The following is a 20,784-nucleotide window of genomic DNA, read 5'->3' on the forward strand; positions in this document are numbered from 1 at the left end:
AATATAGGACTGTCGTTCCCAGGCCAGCAGATCAAGTTCGATTGTTGTTACCGAGGGGTCATCCTGCTTCCTCCAGAGTTCCTGGGGTTTGTTTCCTGCCCCCAGGGCACCGTGTTAGGGCCCTAGCTCCCCCCCGCAGGTTAACCGGGCGCTAGAGGGTGAGCTGGCCCGTGGCCTTTGGGATCTGGGATGTTGGGGGACTTTGCCTCCAGCTGGAAGTCTTTGGGCTGTGGGGTGGCCTCGCCGGCCTTCCCCAGCTGATTCAGAAGAAGCCTTTTGGAGACAGGAGCTTTCGCTTAGTAAGTGTAGTCTGACCGGCAGAAAGAAATCTTTGAAAACTGGGCGTTCATCAGCAAATATTTAAGGTCCCTGGGTGGGGGAAAGCAGGTTCCCTTGGATTTATTCATGGTGTTTGTGGCTCGCATTTCCGCTCCCAACCTTAAAGGTCAGCTCCTGATTCGCTCTGTAAACCGTAGACCCCCGAGTCTGCTTGCCCCTACCAGTGTTCAAGAAATAATTGCAAAATGCAGCCGCTGGCGGTCCGCCCCTTCCCCCACAGCTGATCTTTGACCCCCAGGGGCCGCCCTCCTGTGGCCCTGCCTGCAGCAGGCCGGTCCTCAAGAGCCAGTGTGGTTTCACAAGAGCCAGGCCTGACTAAATGTCGCAAGAACACAAAGTTAACACTTGGTCCCCTGGAGGGACCCGAATACGGTGAGGCAGGTTAAACCTTGACCCGTGTTAGCCAGCCACGCTCTGCTCTCTGCACAGCGCTGACACTTTGCCCTCCGCATGCGCCCTTGCCTTTCCTGGGAGTACAGAACAGTTAGAGACACTTGCCAGAGGCAAGACAGGTGCTTTGACTTGCCTTCCCGGAGGGCTCTAGAATTCATGTCCCTTGAACCCCAGGCTCTTGCTGCTGGCACATTAGAATGTGCAGGGACAGCCCCTAAGGGCGCCCGGGAGACAGAGCCCCTTCCCATGGCCCTCTGGAAAGAGCACTGTCTCTCTGGCATTCTAGAAGGTTCAGGGCGTTCGAGTGGGAACAGGCCCGGTCTGAAGCCATCTCTGCCCACGTTGCACATTCCAGGGGTCGTGCCGGCCTCCCCAGGCTGGCGTGATTGCCAAGGCACACGCCAGCGGCCAGCTCTTCGAGATTCGGGCCGAAGAGCAGTGAATTAATCCAGTCACGTTTTGTTCGTTCTTATATTCGGTAAATGCTTCAGAACCCCAACTCCGGGCCAGATGCTGGGCTGGGGGTTGGGAATCAAAGGCACACCAGACACCTCCCATGGCAAGGTGCTTGTGGATTGGTGAAACGGAAGAGGCTCTCTCTGTGAAGACAGGGATAGTGGCTTCTGGGATGTGGGCACCCAGGTAGTCTGGAGCCGATGGCCAGGTTGTTAAAGTCCCTGCAGTCCGGCTGTGCGTCTGCTCTCTCCAGCCACACCGGCTGCTTTTTGGTTTCTGGAACATTCTAAGAGCATTTTTCTGCCTCAGGACCTTAGCACGTATTGTTTCTTCTGTCTCACCCGAGGAGCCCCCTGCTGCCCTCCAGCCACACCTATTATGTCACTGATCCCTGTGCCGCCTTTGCTTCTGGACAGCTGGCACCAGTCCCGCCTCTGTCCCCCATGCTCTGACAGCCTTAGTGTCCTGCTGGTGTGGAGTAGAGGCTTCATAAATGTTTTCGCCTGAATGAATCCCTGTCTGAGCCATAACGGGGCTCGTCATCCATGCCCCCGGGCCTCAGCCCTGCGCACGGGGTGCTCTCTGCTCTGCTGCGCAACGAAAATCCCCGAGGGCAGGTTGAGGTTAATCCTGGGGGTTAACCCAGCTGCCGGGTGAGGTGGTGAGTCCTCCTCACCAGAGGCATTTACCCAGTGCCTGAGGAACTTAGCTGGAGACTTGGTCTCGACGAGACTTGGACTAGGCCGCCTGCTCCTTCCCACTCCCAGGGTGTTTGATTTATGTCCCATTCAGTGAACAGGATGCTTTCCTTGTCCTGTAAGGAGAGAGGATTCCAGATGCTGCCTGGGCCGAGATCTCGGGGCAACCTCAGTCCCCTGGGACACGGAGGGGGTTGGGTGCCGTGGTAGGATCCAGTCCTCCGTCCCGTCCGCAGGGGGACCCACGGGCTCTTAACTGGACAGATTTTTCGGGTAAAGCAGCGCATCTGGCCGAGGCTTTCCCCGGCGCTGACCATGCCGTCTCCCTCCCAGCCAAGACCGAGGATCGGCGTGGCCATTGGCGACCAGATCCTGGACCTCAGCGTCATTAAGCACCTCTTCACCGGGCCCGTTCTCTCCAAACACCAGGATGTCTTTGATCAGGTAGGACGCTGGGACACGGCTTGTCCAGGATCTCAGGGCATTTGTGAAAACGCCACCAGGAGAATCTCTTTCCCTTCCGTTTCGGGGAAGAGATCGTGCCTTTGGAGGCGCCGGGGACGGCTCTGGTCGGCGCCTCGGTGTAGAGAGTGCTGGGTCCGCGGTGCTGGGCCTGTCACAGGCGTCTCTGGGCTGGGGCTCCCGGTAACCGTGTGAGCCTCTGCCTGTCCGTGGCCGGTGCTGACCCTCTGGGTCTGGAGACGTCGCCAGGGAGGAACGGACGGCTGGAATGGACAGACGCCTTCTGTGCGGCCCCCGGAGTGCACGTACCCGTGGGATGGACGTGACTTTACGTCCCTGTAGGTGGTCCGGGCCCTGATGTGCACCCCCCGTTCTGGGTCAGGAAGGAGGATGGTGTGTGTTGAGCGTGTGCTCCGCCCACAGCCCTGTCCGGTCCTCACGACGGCCCAGTGCACGGAACCGGATTCCCATTAGATGGGTGGGGGTCTCCTCTGCGTGAGGCACGATTCTCCTTCGTCACCTGGCTACGGCATCCCAGCCCTCAGGTTGCACGGTGCCTCCCTGGCTGAGAAACCCCCTCAGGACGCGAGTGGAGGGTCCGTGTGGACTGTTCCCACAGGCGGTGCTGACCGGGCAGCCCCCCCAGATAGCAGCTCCCAGGCTTTGTGGCCCGTGTGCAAACCCGTGGGGGCATGACTCCCCGTCGGGGGAGGTGACGCTCGCCCGGGCTGGAAGGGCCGCTGGCCTGAGGATGCTGGAGGTGGCCGTGGGCCCCGGCTGTCCCCGTGTGACCTCCTCTCTCTGCTCTGGCATAGCCGGCTCTCAATAGCTTCATGGGCCTCGGCCAGACCGCCTGGAGGGAGGCGAGAGAGTCCTTGCAGAATCTGCTGTCCACAAGCTGTGCCAGGCTCCGAGACGACACGGACCTTCGGAGACGGTGAGGGACACTCGGACATTGGCGGGTGGGGAGGAGGGGACAGTGTGGCGGCCGGGGCCGTTCTGAGGCAGCCTCCCCCAGCCCCTGCCTGGGCTGCGGGTCAGGGTGGCAGGGCTCTGGGCCGACCGGGATGACCCCTGTGTCCGGACTAGAGGGTCTCGGCCAGCTCGGGAGCTGCCCCCTCCCTCACTCAGCCATCTCCCCTCAGCACCTTCCGTGGCCTTGTCTGTCTGCCTTCCAGAGAAGGGGTAATTTAGCCTGTTTTCTGGAGGGGAAAATGGGAGCCATGAAGAGGCCCCTTGGCTTTGGAGCGGAGGGCCTGCCCAGCGTGGCCCCGGGCCAGCCTGGGGGGTGCTAGCTGGAGACTGTGAGCTGGGTTCCAGTGCTGGTTTGGGCGGCCAGAGCAGGGACCCCCTCCGTGCTTACCCGGCCCTGAAGCCCCTGGTTCTGTACTGCAGGGCGTTCACGGCCCAGGCTTCTGCTGCGATGCACCTGCCAGCCGCCATAGGTGAGTGGGGTCCCCGCACCCGGAGCAGCTCTGTGGCCCACGGTGGCTGGCTGGTGCCCTGGCCGCTGTTGCGTGGTGGGGGAGGGGTCACGGACGCAGGCCGGGATGGAGGCCGGAGCCCTGGCTGGGTGGGCACTGGCTGCTGGGATTTACAGTTGCCCACAGGCTCCCACCCCGGCACATCACCCCGTCCGTCCCTGAGGCTGTGGAAAGTGCTCCCACCTCACCTGTGAGTCCAGGGCCCTGGAGCGGGCCAGTTTGAGCCCCTGGCAGGGAGTGTGGCCGCAGAGCGCCCCAGTTTCAATCAGACAGCAGGAGTGGGGCAGACTCTCTCAGCTGAAGCACAGGGAGGTCTCCACCCTCGCCTCCCAGCCCCGGGCGGCCGGCCTGCCGGGATTGCCTGGGCATCTGTGTGCCCGGAGGCTTCCGGAACACCGCGTCTGCCTCGATTGTTTCTGTGGCCTCCGGAAGCCTTCCTGGTGGAGAACGTCCTTCCAAAAGACAGACGCACAGTGGGTCGGGACTCACCCCCACCCGGGGGGTTGAGGGTTCAAAACAGCTGAAGTGCGCAGGGCACGGAGCTCAGGTCAGAGTCCACATGTGGGGAGAACCCCCCACCTGCTCAGCCACGGCTCTGGGACCGGGTCCCACCTCCTTCCTGCCGCTGCTCTATCCTTTCCCTGGGCTCTTGCTCTGAGCAGCTTATCAGAGGCATGATGCACACACATGGTGCACACGGCCCGCACCCCCCCCCCCGGCCCGGCCCGTAAGGTCGCAGTCTGGAGGGTTCAGTCCACGTGTGCCCTGGCGCAGCCCCCTCCCCCTCCGTCCAGTCTGCAGTCCGTCCGTCTCCAGTCTTTCTTACAGGTTCCGTGGGGATGCAGTCGCACCGCACGCAAGCCCTGTGTGTGCGCTGCGACCGGCATTTCCTCCCCGTTTCTGCTGTGCTTGCCCTCGTGTTTGTTTGCTTGTTTATTTTTACATTTAGTTATTTTTTGAGAGACATAGAGAAACAGCACAAGTTGGGGAGGGGCAGAGAGAGAGAGAGGGAGACACAGAATCGGAAGCAGGTTCCAGGCTCCGAGCCGTCAGCACAGAGCCCGACGCGGGGCTCGAGCCCGCGGACCGTGAGATCACGACCCGAGCCGAAGTCGGACGCCTAACCGACTGAGCCCCCAGGCACATCCCAACGATTCGTAACTGTCCAGTTGAGAACCGCGTGGCCCCCGAAACTCGCTGCAGGAGCCTCCGGGGTGGGCGCCTCCTCTGTCCCACGCATCGCAGCCCGCTGACACCTCCCTTTCCAGCCCCTTTTAAGTGATCGTGGTAGAGACTTACACAGACGTGCTGAAAACACACAAGAGGCGGAGACTATAAAATTAGTGTTTTTAATTGGTGGTGTGGGCTCTGCGCTGGGCTCGTCCTGGGGAGGTGGGGTCTTACTGCAAAATGCAACGCTGTATTCTAAAGTAAATACAGACACGATTTCCTCTTCCCCCTCCCCTCCTCCTCCCCTCCTCCTCTTCCCTCCTCCCCTCCTCCTCCTTCCTCCCCCTCCTACTTCCCTCTCCTATCTCCTCCTCTCCCTCATCACCCTTCCCCCTCTGCCTCCTCCCCTCCCTCTCCCTCCTCCCTCTCCCTCCTCCCTCCCCCTCCTCCCTCATCCTCCCTTCCCCCTCCCCCACCTCCCTTTCCTCCTCCATCACCATCTCCTCCCTCCTCCCTTCCCTGTGCTCCTCCTCCTCTTCTGTCTCATTCTTCCTCCTCCTCTTCTTCCTCCAGAGGAGGGAGTGATCCCCCAGGGGAGGGTGGGGGGAGGGGCCTCAAAATGTTGCCGGGATTCGGACGCAGACCAGGGGAGGGGAGAGGCTGTGCCAGCAGCAGGCCCAGGTCAAGCGAAGGCCAGTGAGCGGAGTCCTGGGCTGGGGGCGGTGACACTGGAAGTCTGTCCCCGTTCACCGGAGGGGTGTCCGTTGTCTGCGCCCGACGGTCTTGGCTCCTTGTTCCTTATTTGTTTCTCCGAGGGCAGTTCTGGAAACAAATTGTGGATGAGGCTTGGATGTGCCCTGAGACTGAGCTGCTGGGGAGCACCCACGGGGCGGGGACGCGGGAGAGGCCCCTCCCTGTGCCGGGCATCTGGCCACCACTGGTGCCCACTGTGCCTCCCCTGCAGGTGACTACACGGACTTCTACTCCTCCCGCCAGCACGCCACCAACGTGGGGATCATGTTCCGGGGCAGCGAGAACGCGCTCATGCCAAACTGGTACGTCGGGCCCGAGTGCGAGAAGCGCGTTCTCCCCGGAGCTAACGAGCCCCTGTCAGGGCGGAGAGACGGGAGGGCCCCGCCGCGCCTGTGGATCAGAAGTCAGTGCCCCAGGCCCCTTGGTGTGGGGAGCACAGATGGGAGTTCTGTCCCCAAGCGTGGGAGGCCCTTCCGTGCTTCTTGGCCGGCGCTGGTTCTGTGGGCACGCTCGAGGCCTGGCCTCTGCACCCGGGACCCCGCCGCGTGGGAGTGTCTCTCAAGTGGGGTCGGCCCGCGGCGAGAGTCACACAGGTGCTCGCGGGATCCCCGAGGCTCTGACGGCCAGCCCGCGGGCACGGGAGGGAGCACAGGCTCGGAGAAGCCCCGAGGGGACCAGCGGCGGCTGCAACCCCCCAGGTCAAGGCCACGCCCCACGGGGAACCCAGAGCTGAGATCCTTGCCCCTTTGTTCTGTGCTGTCCTCCGGAGGTGGCGGTGACTGAAGACACAGTGGCAGGCACGCACCCTGGGTCAGCAGGCAGGGAGGGCAATGTGTGTCAGAATCCAGGTGAGGAAGGAAGAAGGAAAGAGACAGACAGCAGGTTAACGACCCAGAGAGGTTAAGCAGCAAGGCCAGGGTCGCGGGGCAAGGCGGTGAGTCTGGGACTGCAGGTGCGCAGGGCGGGGAGACTCCGGCGGGAGCCACGGGCCACTGCCGCCGCAGGGGAGAGCGGGCGGGCCTGTCGATGTGTGGCGCGAGGGGGCCCTGGGCCTCCTGTTGCCGCGTGTGCGCGTCCTTCATTACACAGGATGCACGTACGTCTTGTGATCGGCCCAGGCCCCACCCCTGACGCCCTTCTCCCGGGGCAGCACGCTGCTCCGTCTTCCATAGTCTTTCACACACATTCCTGCACTCCCCCCGCCGGCTTTCCCGGGCGGTCACTGCTCTTTCGTTAATTTGGAAGAATGTTTCACGTTTCACAGAAGTTAGCCCTCCGCCGTGTCGTGCGCTGTGTTTTCTCCCGACGTGGCGTCTTTCTCCTGTGCTTTGTCAGTACAGCACTTCGCCATTTTTATAAAGTCAGACACGTGTATTATTTTTGTAAAATTTTTATTGTGGAGAGAGTGCATGCGTGTGAGAGCAGAGAGGGGCAGAGAGAGAGAGACAGAGGGAGAGAATCTTAAGTAGGCTCCACACTCAGAGTGGAGCCCGATGTGGGGCTTGCTCCCATGACCCTGGGATCCGGGCTTGAGCTGAAATCAAGAGTTGGACGCTTAACCCACTGAGCCCCCGGGAGCCCTGTTTCCTCCCACGTTAATGCTGAGCAGTGTTCGTGGTACGGACACTTAGCAATTCCTTTTGAGTTTTGTTTGTTTTTTAAGCTTATTTATCCTGAGACCGCGAGTGAGCAGGGGAGGGGCAGAGGGAGAGGGAGAGAGAGAGAATCCCAAGCAGGCTCCCTGCTGTCAGCACAGAGCCCATTGCGCGGCCTGGACTCAAGAACCGTGAGATCATGACCTGAGCCGAAACCAGGCGTCAGATGCCGAACCCACTGAGCCACCCAGGCGCCCCGCGGGTTTCGACTGCTTTTTGTTTTTAGCTTGCAAACTGTAGAAGTGACCTTGACCGCGTGTCACGGTAACCTCCTTCCGCCGTCTTCCGCAGGCTGCACTTGCCAGTGGGTTACCACGGCCGTGCTTCCTCCGTCGTGGTGTCAGGCACGCCGATCCGAAGGCCCACGGGGCAGATGAGGCCCGACGACGGTAAGTGACCCTCACGGGTCCCCGCTCTGTGTCCCCACACGGCGGGTCCCGTGGCCCAGCACGTACAACAGCCCGTCTCTTCTGGTGTCTTGCAGCTAAGCCCCCCGTCTTTGGCCCCTGCAAGCTCCTGGATATGGAGCTGGAGATGGTGAGCGGGGTGCTTCCTGGGCGCGGGCTGTGCCCAGCGTTGGGGCGGGAGTGCTCCCGGGGAGGGCCCTCCACCCTCCACAAGCTCTGTGTCTGCGAGCTCTCCTACTTTCTAAAAGCGAACCGGTAACTTCCAGACCAGTACTCGAGGGGCCCGCAGGGGTCACTTGGGACCCACGCGGAGCGGGAAGGAGTTTGAGGCCTCATGGTGTGTTCCCTGCGGGGGCTGGACGGGGCCACGCTCTGCCTTCTGCTCAGCTCCTGCTGTACGCGGGTGGCGTTCTCACCACGTAAGGCCACGCTGTTTTGCATCTTTGTGCTTTTTTGGGGTGCTTTCGCTGTTTAAAACCCCCCTCGGGTGCAGTGCTCGTGTCAGTGAGCACAGAGACAGCATGTGCGGGCACTCAGCACTCGTGTTAGTGAGTCAGCGGGAGACGTTCGATGGGGTGACCTCAAACAGAAACACACGCAAGGCGAGGTGAGATATGGACCGGTTGGTGTGAGTGTGACCGGAGGCCCGGCATTTTCCACGGGAGCAGTGGGTCTGCACCTGCTCATGCAGTGTGAGTGCGGACTTCGTGGATGTGATCACTGCACGGGGCACCTGGAGGCTCAGGCTGCGGAGCATCAGACTCGGCTTCGGCCCAGGTCGTGATCTCTCGGGTGGGGAGACCGAGCCCCACAGCGGGCCCTGCGCTGACAGTGTGGGGCCTGCTTGGGATGCTCTCTCCCCCTCTCTGCCTCTCCCCTGCTTTCTCTCTCTCTCTCTCAATAAATAATAAACCTAAAACGGAAATTAATAAAAAAAGAATATAAATCCTGTGCGTAGCAAGAATCAACTACACCTCTCAGCTCCCCTGAGGTTGTGTCCAGGCCCGTGTGATCTCAGAACCGGGGTGACTTCAGGGCTGCACGTTTTTTTTTTACCTTAAGCTCTTTCTCTTGAGGTGATTGTAGAGTGACGTGCAGTTGTGAGCAGTTATACAGGGAGACCCCGACCCCCTGCACACGCTGTCCCCCGCGTGGCCATCCCACAGCATCACCCCCAGGACACGGACATTGACTCTGGGTTCCCTCGCGCTGCAGGGCAGTGTGTTAGGCCAGCGGGTCGTGGAGCCAGGCCCCGCCCCCCCCCCCCCCCCGTGATGGGGGTGCACGGGCAGATGGCGGGGGCTCCCCATGGTGGTTTTAGGTGAGGCCTCTGGGAGGGCTGAGTGTCTCCTCATAGCAGGTGGAGGAGAAAGGGTTGGGGGCCCCCTGGTAAGGTGGGGGCAGGCTGGAGCCCCCATCTCTCTAGTCCTGCTCTGCGATTTCTTGGGGTTCCGTCCAGAGGAAGGAATGTGTGTCCGCTTGCAAAGAGCCCCCAGTCCCAGCAAGGCCTTCCCAGCCAGCCCTCTGCCTCCTGCAAGGGGGCGCCACGTGGACCCCAAGAGGGGGTCTGCCAGCCTGAGGCACCGGCACAGGGCTCCCTGCAGGCAGATGGGCCCCACGTTGGGGGTAGACCCCAGGCGGACGAGAGGAAAGGAACCGGTGTATGGAAAGACGGTCGGGGGTGGGGGGGGCACAGATTTCCTCCACTCGATGGGGATCAGGTTCTATACAAATTGGTGCCCTTGGTGGTTTTTTTTTTTTTTTTGTCCTAAATCTTTGATAAAAGAAGTTGCAACGTTTAGGCACACAGAACAAATAAAGCTGTGGCTCAGGTTTTACGAATGTCGTAGCTGATTCTGTGTGCTTTTGACGGCCGTTCCCCCGTCTCGGTATCCAGCTCGTTCCTGCACACGTTCTTGGTGATGCTGTTCTCTGGTGGGGGGGGCATGGGTGGGGGTACCCCATCTGGCTCTCTCCTTGGCTGCATTATGGAGGCAGGTTTTGGACTTTTCTTGACGTGAGTGCCCACCCAGAAGTGTCTCTTCCGCAGCCTCACACAGCTGTCAGATCGCAGCACGTGGGGTGTGTGCAGGGGTGCTGAGGGAGGGGCGGGGCAGGGCGGGCCTGGAGGCCTCTGTCTCTGTTCCAGCAGGGGTGGGTTTGTGGAAATACCTGACCTTTGCCTCCAGGCAAGTGAGGGGCAGCAGGGGGCCGATGCTAACCGCCTTCTTTCTTCGCAGGCTTTCTTCGTAGGCCCCGGGAACAACTTGGGAGAGCCGGTCCCCATCTCCAGGGCCCACGAGCACATTTTCGGGATGGTCCTCATGAACGACTGGAGCGGTAATCACGGGGGTGGGCGTCCCGAGGCCGGGCCCCCTGCGAGCACTCTGCTCTGGGGAGCACTCCGCCCTGGGGAGCACTCCTCCCTGGGTGAAGACTAGATGTCAGGGAGGCGGTCACCGGGCCTGATGGTTCCCGGGTCTGGTGCAGGTCAGGGGAGGGGGGTGTGGCCTGGGTTCCACGCAGACTTTTCAGCTCTGAGCCCTTGGGCAGGTACCTCCCCCCTCTGATCGTTTTCTTGTGAGTTCAGTAGGAACAAGGCTGACCTCTTGGCTAACCCTTGTGAGCACTTACGGGCCGGGCCCCGTGCCGAATCCCTGCAGGGTGCTGGTGACACGGTTATTCCCATGCCGCGGGCGAGGAGGTCGGGCTGAGATTTTGAACCGAAGCAGCCCAGCATCCAGCCGCTCTCAGCCCCTGGGCTGTGTGCCAGAGGCCCCAGAAGCGTCTGCCTCCCACGTGGATGACGAGTTTCTAGCCCCTTCGGGGTGGGGGGACGGTCCACCTGCCCTTGGGTCAGCCTGCCTCTTGCTGTGACTCGGCACAGTGACCTGGGCACCGAATGCTGCTGTCCCCGGCCGTGGGCAGCCTGGCTGGGGCCCGTGCACCGCGGAGGAGGGAAGCTCACCGTGTGGCCCCGGCAGCCTCTGTGAGCCCGGCTCGGCCCTTCTCTCGCAGCTCGAGACATCCAGAAGTGGGAGTACGTCCCCCTTGGGCCGTTCCTGGGGAAGAGTTTCGGCACGACCATCTCTCCGTGGGTGGTGCCCATGGACGCCCTCCTGCCCTTTGCCGTGCCCAACCCGGAGCAGGTGAGCTCACCTCTGCAGCGGCTCCAGAGCGAGGCCCCTCCACCCGAGGCCACGGGCGCACCCGGCATCGAGACCCCGGAGGGAAGCTCGGTGCCCCCAGCCTGCCCGCGTGTGACCTCAGGCAGGCCGGGCACCGCTCCTTCTGCCTGTGCTTTCCCTGCCCCCCCGCACAGTTCTTGTGTGGCCTTCAGAATCCTCTGGGGTGGGGGGACCGGCCAGCTGGCAGAAGAAGGGGTCCTGGCCGGGGCCACCACCTCGCACAACTCCCCGGGTCGCAGAGTTCTGTTCTGTGGGACGGCGCCCCCTGGAGCCCCCCTGATGGGATGCAGCCTGGAGCCCGGCAACAGGGGGCTCACTTCGCAGGCCCCCACCCACCTCCGCCAGCAGCCCGCAGGAACGCCCTGTGACCTCTCCAGCGGCCTCTGCTCTTACCCAGGCCTCTCCCCCCACCGACTCCCATGTCTCCCCAAGGCCTGCGATGCTCAGGTGCACACGGCCCTTTGCCGTTCCCCCATCACTGACCCCCGGCCTCCCCCTGCTGGGGCTCTTGCATCCACCCTGTCCCCCACCCCCCACGCTCATGTCTGCTGTGCTAAAAGCAAGCTTGGGGTCTTTCCCCGTGAGCAGATTCCTCGCGATGGGGATTCGCCCCATCCGTCATTTTTCCTCTCTGAGACTGGCTCTCCCCACCTGGGTGAGCCCCCGACGCCTGCCCCTTTCCCTGGCGGGACCCCCTGACTGCCCGCCAGGCCACACCCCTCCCGTGCCTCCCAGTCACGTGAGATCTCGGGCTCCCCCTGCGCAAACACCTTCGCAGGGTCTTCATAACTCTGGCTACTCCCGCCTGCTGTTTCTTGGATGTTTTCCTGTAAAGCAGCTCCCGTTTTTAAACTCAAATGTATTTAGACAAGACAGGTATAGTGTTTTTGTTCTGGATTTTTTTTTTCTCTATGTCCTACTGGTGTCACCAGCCACCAAGTTCATCATAAAAAAAAAAAAAAAACCACATAACCATTAAAATCATCCCAGATTATCTCGTGTGTCGCGCTTCAGGAAAACACCGTGCTGGGCTGATGTGCGGACTTGTGGCCTGGCCCTCGGTGTCCTCCACCCGCATCCTGCACCGACGGGGCGCCCCTCTCGGCCGCTGCTGCCCCAGCCTCCCCCGCTGGCCTTGTCTTGTTCCCCATCTCTGGCCCCCCCACACCCCCCACTCCCTGGCCTTCTGGGGCATCCCTGATCTGACCCCTGCACCTTTGACCTGCGGATGTTCCCCCCTCGGCTGCGTTGCCCAGAGCCCGGCACGTGTGACCACCAGTGTCCCTGCCGTCCAGGGACAGTCCTATGTCAGACCCCCTGTGCCTGGGGAGCTGGTCTGCTGGGGGCCCCGCCTGGGCCAGCACAGCCCCTCAACCAGCAGCCCTCTGTGCTCTGCTCTGCCCTCACAGGACCCTAAGCCCCTGCCGTATCTCCGCCACGACCGGCCCTACACGTTCGACATCAATCTCTCTGTCAGCCTGAAAGGTACGCTCGGAGACTGTGTCCAGGTGGGCTCCTGGACTCCTGGGGGGCAGAGGGTGGCTGGTGAGAGGGTGTCTCCCACTGCAGCCTTAGAGCCCCATGGGGGTCTTACAAAGGAAAGGGGGAAGGGACACCCTGCACGCAAAGCACATACCACACTGGGCCCACAGGACATTGGTGACGTATTGCTGAGCTCTTGACTGTTAGGGCCAGAAAGCACGGAGTCTGAATCCCCTCTCCAGCACTGCCCCCCCACCCCAGCCAGGGTCACCCCAGCCTCCACTCACACGCCACTGGTGACCCCTCCCTCGTGCCTGTCAGGAAACCTGGCTCTGCTCCCTGGGGCCACACACCCTGTCCCCTGCACCGTACCTCGGGTCAGCCCCCAGAGCCTCGCAGACGGCCCAGGCCCACGGCCCACAACCCCCGGTGGCTCTACAGCTCAGCTCCGAAGGCCAGTAGAGCATTAGTGTAAAGAGCCTGGCCCTGCAGACCGTGGCTCTGCTTAGCTGTAGGACTCTGGGCAAGGGGCTGAACCCGTCTGGGCCTCAGTCTGTCATCTGTAAAATGGGACAGTGGTGGCATTGACTGGACCGTGTGGTCGTGAGGGTAAAGGACGTGGCGTCGTGCAAAGGTTTAGAACAGAACCGGTACCAAGGAAGAGGCGGTGTCACCTCCATTCCTGATGGGGGACCTTGGAGGCCCCCAAGGGGAGGGTTTGCCCAGGGACCAACACAGACCCCTGGCCGCGCCCTTCCTGGATCGCTCTCCTCCTCTTAACCTATGTACACGTGCCGGGCCCTGCTGTCCGGCCAGCTCCAGCGTCTCCGCCCCTGACAGAGGTGCTTCCCGGCAGCAGGCTGTGTCCTGCAGGAGGGGACGGCACTGTCACCCACAGGAGCAGGACGCTCCCCAGAGGGAGGAGTTGTAGGAAGGGCTCACGGCTGCTGTAGCGCCCGCTGCAAAACTGCACCAGCCAGTCCCGCTCTTCTGTGATAGACTTTGGGAAACTGAGGCTTAGAGAGGAAACTGAGGCTCAGAGAGGAAAGGCACTTAGGGGGCTGATGGCAAGGCTGAGAGGAAAACCCAGGGCTGTCGGTCCCGGGCTAGTCTCCTACCCACGGACCCTCTCTGGGGCCTGTTTCTGTCTTCCCTTCATCTGTCCAGAAACATCCAGGGGAGAGCCCGGTTGGGGAGGGGACGGGGTTATCAAGAAGGCGGTGTCGGGAGATGTAGAAAGACCTAGAAGGGGAGGACTGAGCCCAGGGATGGTTTCCCAGGCCCCCTCCCCCCTGCAGTCCCGAAGGTGCCATCGTGACGGTCCCTGTCGGGATCTGCGGGACGCGTATGGGCGGGAGCAGGCGTGGGGGCCCTGACCTGCTCTGTGCAGCCGCAGGCGGGAAGCCAGGGCCCGGGCCTCGGACGGAGTAAAGAGCTTCCTCGTTGAGAACCCCGTCGAGGAACCGAGCAGCAAAGCCCGGCGCCTTGCGTGCAGGAGGTGTTTAATAACTGCTGGCGAAGTAGGTCGTCAAGCAGCACCCTGCCCGTCCCTGGAGGAGTCCGCCGGGGACAGACTGCCCCCGCTGTCCACAGGGCCCCGGGGGGCATGGCACACAGGTTTCAACACGTGCACTGCCTCCGGCTGATGGCGTCTGTGCAGGTGTCGCGGCTCCGATGGCCGCCAGCTCACTGCTTCCCCGGCTCTGTGGTGAAATCGTGGCCGACAATGGCAGACGTAGGGCACAAAACAATCTACCTTACAAATGCCCCCCCCAGCTTACACATTCCCCCCCCATTAATGGAGCGAGGGCCCCCCATCAGTGCTACTTGTTTCCAACAGGAGAAGGAATGAGCCAGGCAGCCACCATATGCAGGTCCAACTTTAAGGTAAGCCTTGAAACCTGGGGGCGGGGGGGGGGGGGGGGCGGGGATGCTGCTTCCTGGACCTTCGGGAAAGAGGGCCGTCCTACCGGCAGGAACAGGAGGATTGCGTCCGTCCTGGGATGCGGTCGTGGCGCAGTGCGTGGGCCTGTTTCTAAAGAGGCCACAGAGACCACCCCCCACCAGATGCAGCCTGCATAGATGTGACCAGTGATGTTCTCGGGGGACGGCAGATGTTCCCTCGAGGGTCTAGCCTCTGGCTTCTTCGGTCCTGCTGGGGGCGGATGGATCCAAGTCACTTTTTTTTTCTTCTTTTCAAGTAAACCTCTAATTTGAGCCCAACACACAGGGAGGAAAATGCAGATTCTAAGTGCACAGCTCAGTTAGTTTCACCAAGTCAACATCCCCGTGCGCCTGCACCCAGACCGGAATGGCAGCGTCTCAGCTGCCCCCTGCTCTCCCTTCCTGTCACATCATCGCCACCCCCCTACCCCCACCAGGGTGATCTCTCTTCTGACTTCTGTTGCCGTGCGTCAAGTTGGTCTGTTTTTTGTAGAAATGGAATCATACAATGTGTGTTCTCCTCCCTCAGGCTTCTCTAACGTGGCAGGTGTCTGATTGTTTAAGTGGTGGTTCGTTATCTCATTCCGTAAAATGTTCTACTCTTGACAGATGTGTGGGTTGTTTCCGTTCGGGGCCAGGACAGAGCTACTGCGAACATTCTAGAATATTCTGGTCCGCAGGACGTGTGGGTTGTTTCCGTTCGGGGCTAGTATAGAGCTACTGTGAACATTCTAGAACATTCTGGGTTGTTTCCGTTCCGGGCCAGTATAGAGCTACTGCGAACATTCTAGAACATTCTGGTCCGCAGGACGTGCGGGTTGTTTCCGTTCAGGGCCAGGACAGAGCTACTGCGAACATTCTAGAACATTCTGGTCCACGGGACGTGCGGGTTGTTTCCGTTCGGGGCCAGGACAGAGCTGCGAACATTCTAGAACATTCTGGTCCGCGGGACGTGCAGGTTGTTTCTGTTCGGGGCCAGGACAGAGCTACTGCGAACATTCTAGAGCATTCTGGTCCGCGGGACGTGTGGGTTGTTTCCGTTCGGGGCTAGTACAGAGCTACGGTGAGCACTCTAGGCCACATCTCTTGGTGCACACATGGGCACTTTTCAGTTGGGTGTGTATCCAGAAATACACTTGCTAGGTCACAGAGCACGTGTATCTGTACACTCAGCCTAGAAGCTCTTCCAGACAGTTCCCCAGAGCGCTTGTGCCAGTCCCTGCTCACGCTAGCAGCAGGTAAGCATTTTGGCTGCTCGGCCGCTCCCCGCTGGCCGACAGGCGCTGCCGTGTGCCTTTTCCTGTAGTCAGTGAGGGTGCAGGGGTCAGTTTGCATCTCCCTGATGGGTAGTGTGGCTGGGCACCTTTTCTGGTGTTTGCTGAACACTTGCACATCTGAATCAACGTATTCCCGTCTGCTCTAGTGTCCTTTTGAATTGGACATTGTCATGGGCTCCTTAGGCTGAGAAAAGATCAGGGGGCCTTCTTGGGGGGACTCCTGGGTTCGAGCCCATTTCTAAGTTTTCCTTCGCCAGGAGTGTCAGGTCTAAGAAGCTGTGGACTTGCACTGCGTCTGAGCACCTTGGTGGCCACGTGGTTCCCCCTGCCCCTCCGTCCCCAGCGGAGCCCCCCACCCCGGTGCTCCTTTGTTCCCGGGCTCTCCCTCACATCCTGTTCGAATCATTCTGCTCCATTGCCCATGTCTGCTTCGGGGCCCAGGGGGGCGGGGAGGTGGGGGGCAGTGCAAGCAAGGCCTGCTCACGGGAAGCCTCTGCTGTGATGAGGTCCTAAACTCTGCCAACTCAGGACTCAGGGGTATTTGCAGGGCAGCATGTAATTGAGGACAGATGAGCAGGTTGCAGACTGAGGGTGTGAGTGGGGAGAAGGTCTGCCTTCTTGGGGACTTGTGAAGGAGCAGAGGAGCCAAAGCTGTAGCCAGTGCTCAGCTGGGGTGGGGGGGGGCAACCTGGGTGGCTCAGCTGGGGTGTGGGGGGGAAACCTGGGTGGCTCAGCTGGGGTGGGGGGGGGCAACCTGGGTGGCTCAGCTGGGGTGGGGGGGGCAACCTGGGTGGCTCAGCTGGGGTGGGGGGGGCAACCTGGGTGGCTCAGCTGGGGTGGGGGGGGGGCAACCTGGGTGGCTCAGCTGGGGTGGGGGGGGCAACCTGGGTGGCTCAGCTGGGGTGGGGGGGGGCAACCTGGGTGGCTCAGCTGGGGTGGGGGGGGGCAACCTGGGTGGCTCAGCTGGGGTGGGGGGGCCCTGAGTGGCTCAGCTGGGGTGGGGGGGGCAACCTGGGTGGCTCAGCTGGGGTGGGGGGGCCCTGAGTGGCTCAGCTGGGGTGGGGGGGGGAAACCTGGGTGGCTCAGCTGGGGTGGAGGGGGGAAACCTGGGTGGCTCAGCTGGGGTGGGGGGGGGGAAACCTGGGTGGCTCAGCTGGGGCAACCTGGGTGGCTCAGCTGGGGTGGGGGGGCCCTGAGTGGCTCAGCTGGGGTGGAGGGGGGCAACCTGGGTGGCTCAGCTGGGGTGGGGGGGGGCAACCTGGGTGGCTCAGCTGGGGAAACCTGGGTGGCTCAGCTGGGGTGGGGGGGGCAACCTGGGTGGCTCAGCTGGGGTGGGGGGGGGCAACCTGGGTGGCTCAGCTGGGGTGGGGGGGGCAACCTGGGTGGCTCAGCTGGGGTGGGGGGGGCAACCTGGGTGGTTCAGCTGGGGTGGGGGGGGGGAAACCTGGGTGGCTCAGCTGGGGTGGGGGGGGAAACCTGGGTGGCTCAGCTGGGGTGGGGGGGGGGCAACCTGGGTGGCTCAGCTGGGGTGGGGGGGGCAACCTGGGTGGCTCAGCTGGGGTGGAGGGGGGCAACCTGGGTGGCTCAGCTGGGGTGGGGGGGGCAACCTGGGTGGCTCAGCTGGGGTGGGGGGGGCAACCTGGGTGGCTCAGCTGGGGTGGGGGGGGGCAACCTGGGTGGCTCAGCTGGGGTGGAGGGGGGAAACCTGGGTGGCTCAGCTGGGGTGGAGGGGGGAAACCTGGGTGGCTCAGCTGGGGTGGGGGGGGGAAACCTGGGTGGCTCAGCTGGGGTGGGGGGGGCAACCTGGGTGGCTCAGCTGGGGAAACCTGGGTGGCTCAGCTGGGGTGGGGGGGAAACCTGGGTGGCTCAGCTGGGGTGGGGGGGAAACCTGGGTGGCTCAGCTGGGGTGGGGGGGGCAACCTGGGTGGCTCAGCTGGGGTGGGGGGGGAAACCTGGGTGGCTCAGCTGGGGTGGGGGGGGAAACCTGGGTGGCTCAGCTGGGGTGGGGGGGAAACCTGGGTGGCTCAGCTGGGGTGGGGGGGGGCAACCTGGGTGGCTCAGCTGGGGTGGGGGGGGAAACCTGGGTGGCTCAGCTGGGGTGGGGGGGGCAACCTGGGTGGCTCAGCTGGGGTGGGGGGGGCAACCTGGGTGGCTCAGCTGGGGTGGGGGGGGGAAACCTGGGTGGCTCAGCTGGGGTGGGGGGGGAAACCTGGGTGGCTCAGCTGGGGTGGGGGGGGAAACCTGGGTGGCTCAGCTGGGGTGGGGGGGGGGCAACCTGGGTGGCTCAGCTGGGGTGGGGGGGGCAACCTGGGTGGCTCAGCTGGGGTGGAGGGGGGAAACCTGGGTGGCTCAGCTGGGGTGGGGGGGGAAACCTGGGTGGCTCAGCTGGGGTGGGGGGGGCAACCTGGGTGGCTCAGCTGGGGAAACCTGGGTGGCTCAGCTGGGGTGGGGGGGGAAACCTGGGTGGCTCAGCTGGGGTGGGGGGGGAAACCTGGGTGGCTCAGCTGGGGTGGGGGGGGAAACCTGGGTGGCTCAGCTGGGGTGGGGGGGGGCAACCTGGGTGGCTCAGCTGGGGTGGGGGGGGAAACCTGGGTGGCTCAGCTGGGGTGGGGGGGGGAAACCTGGGTGGCTCAGCTGGGGTGGGGGGGGCAACCTGGGTGGCTCAGCTGGGGTGGGGGGGGAAACCTGGGTGGCTCAGCTGGGGTGGGGGGGGAAACCTGGGTGGCTCAGCTGGGGTGGGGGGGGAAACCTGGGTGGCTCAGCTGGGGTGGGTGGGGGCAACCTGGGTGGCTCAGTTGGGGTGGAGGGGGGAAACCTGGGTGGCTCAGCTGGGGTGGAGGGGGGAAACCTGGGTGGCTCAGCTGGGGTGGGGGGGGGAAACCTGGGTGGCTCAGCTGGGGTGGGGGGGGCAACCTGGGTGGCTCAGCTGGGGAAACCTGGGTGGCTCAGCTGGGGTGGGGGGGCAACCTGGGTGGCTCAGCTGGGGTGGGGGGGGCAACCTGGGTGGCTCAGCTGGGGTGGGGGGGAAACCTGGGTGGCTCAGCTGGGGTGGGTGGGGGCAACCTGGGTGGCTCAGCTGGGGTGGGGGGGGAAACCTGGGTGGCTCAGCTGGGGTGGGGGGGGAAACCTGGGTGGCTCAGCTGGGGTGGGGGGGGGAAACCTGGGTGGCTCAGCTGGGGTGGGGGGGCCTGGGTGGCTCTGGGAGGACAGCTTATGCTGCTGCCAGCCATTCGGGGCACCGGGAGAACACCTAGGGAGGATGTCTGCCTTTGTGGCTGTGGGCTGCCGGCCGGAGGCTGGGGTGAGCCACCTTTCCTGTCCCCCTGTGTCCCCATCCTCAGTACATGTACTGGACGATGCTCCAGCAGCTGACCCACCACTCTGTCAATGGCTGCAACCTTCGGCCAGGGGACCTCTTGGCTTCTGGAACCATCAGCGGGCCGGTGAGTCTCCGAGGGCCTTCGGGCCTGCCCCTGTGGCCGGGCGGTCCCACGAGGCAGGGGCTCGTAGGCTCTGCTGGGCGTCCACTCTGCAGCCGACACGCTCACCACATGCGAGGCTTTCTTCCCTTTCCTGTTGTGAAGGAGCCCGAAAGCTTTGGCTCCTTGTTGGAGCTGTCCTGGAGGGGAACGAAGGCCATCGACCTGGGGAACGGACAGACCAGGAAGTTTCTGCTGGACGGGGATGAAGTCATCATAACAGGTGAGGGCGGCCAGGCCTCGCGGGCTCCGTCCGACTTCTCTTGTCCGCGTGCCCCGTTGTGAGCGTGTGGCGCTCCAGGCTGGCCGAAGAGCCGTCTGTCCTCCCTCGTCCCCACTCTGGCGTCCCCGGGCCCGCGTCTGCGTGTTCTGACCTCCCGCCTCCACCGGCCTTGGCCTTGGCTACCCAGGACTTTACACCGCAGTCTCCACAGGGGGGACGCTCTGGAATGCGGTGACTGCCCTGGGATGGGAAGGTCACCACCCTCACCTCTTCATGGTGCAAGCCGCCCCCCCCCCCCCTCGCCTCCCTGGATCATTTCCTCTGCTTCGGTTCAGGGTGTGAGATGGGTGGGACCCCCTGAAGCTCCACTGGCAGAGATGCCCCTGGTGTCAGGCCCAGCTCGCTGCCTGGGGCTGCTCCTGTGTCCCCGGGCTTGCTCCTCTGCGGGGTGAGGCTGTGTGCCTGGGCGGGCTGGCAGGTGCAGCGTGCTGGGCAGGGGGCAGCTTCCCACTCTGTGGGTGGGGTGGGGTGGGGTGGGGTGGGGAGTAGCCCGAAGGTGGTTTCCAGGGAAGGGCCGGTGAGGTCGGCATGCCGGGACCCGGGTTCCAGAGAAGGAGTTATGCTGTCACCTTCTGTGTCCACAGTTGGAGGTGGGGGTGCTGGCTTTCCCCTCTGTCCAGGGCTCAGTGACGCGCCCTGACCTCTCGGGTCCCTCCATCCCTGCGTGGATGCACCTGTGGCCTAGCTTTCCTCTGGACCCAGCAGCGGCACCTGGGGGCTCGGGAAGACCCTAGGGTCCCCGCTCATCTGGGTGCGACTCCTCCCCCCCTCCCCCCCCCCCCCCCGGACCAGTGGGCTCAACCGGGACAGCTTCGCCCCTCAGGGGACAGTCACTGTCTTAGTTGTCCCTGGGTGGTGGCCGGGGATGCCGCTAAGCGTCCTACACCGGACAGCCCTTCATCGCGAGTGACATCTGGCCCCGGATGTCACTCGCGCTGGGGTAGAGAGAACCCCATCTTGGCCACCTGCTATGCCAACAGTAAATGGGGAGGGAGCGGCCAGCCTCACGCCCCAGGATGGCTCGTCGTGGACCCTTGTTCGGGTAGCAGGTGGTGCGTTAGTGGGGGTGGCGGGGCCCCGGTGACGGATGGAGCACCCGTGTCGAGTGGGGGGCGGAGGGCAGCGTCCCCTCCGGGAGGAGGGCCCTCTACAAATGCTGCTTCCGAGCTCTCCCCTGGCTGCCGGCATCTCGTCCCCTCTCCCCGTCGGGTAGCAGGTGGGGCCCCTGATTTGAGGCCCGCCTGCAGCAGGTGGGGGATCTGGTGGTGTCTTTGTGTGAGCCGGGGTCACGGGCCAACCCCGGCAGGGGGTCAC

The 20,784-nt window shown here is 63.2% G+C and overlaps 1 protein-coding gene across 3 annotated transcripts in view; it reads left to right on the forward strand.

The window, feature by feature from the left end:
* The window catches only part of FAH (fumarylacetoacetate hydrolase), a 57,727-nt gene that overhangs the window by 592 nt on the left and 36,351 nt on the right, over positions 1-20,784 (forward strand). For all 3 annotated transcript variants that reach the window (XR_008298908.1, XM_027068270.2, XM_027068268.2), the window contains exons 2-13: positions 2,220-2,330; positions 3,164-3,285; positions 3,744-3,793; positions 5,967-6,057; positions 7,702-7,799; positions 7,895-7,947; positions 10,058-10,157; positions 10,836-10,966; positions 12,415-12,490; positions 14,328-14,374; positions 19,050-19,151; positions 19,293-19,410. Coding sequence is in view for 2 of the 3 variants with exons in the window: in XM_027068270.2 (XP_026924071.1) it covers positions 2,220-2,330; positions 3,164-3,285; positions 3,744-3,793; positions 5,967-6,057; positions 7,702-7,799; positions 7,895-7,947; positions 10,058-10,157; positions 10,836-10,966; positions 12,415-12,490; positions 14,328-14,374; positions 19,050-19,151; positions 19,293-19,410 (1,099 nt within the window). In the remaining variant the exon portion in view is untranslated. The remainder of the gene's footprint in view (positions 1-2,219; positions 2,331-3,163; positions 3,286-3,743; positions 3,794-5,966; positions 6,058-7,701; positions 7,800-7,894; positions 7,948-10,057; positions 10,158-10,835; positions 10,967-12,414; positions 12,491-14,327; positions 14,375-19,049; positions 19,152-19,292; positions 19,411-20,784) is intronic.

The sequence above is a fragment of the Acinonyx jubatus genome, chromosome B3 (assembly GCF_027475565.1).
Source record: "Acinonyx jubatus isolate Ajub_Pintada_27869175 chromosome B3, VMU_Ajub_asm_v1.0, whole genome shotgun sequence".
In the NCBI taxonomy this organism is placed as follows: Eukaryota; Metazoa; Chordata; class Mammalia; order Carnivora; family Felidae; genus Acinonyx; species Acinonyx jubatus.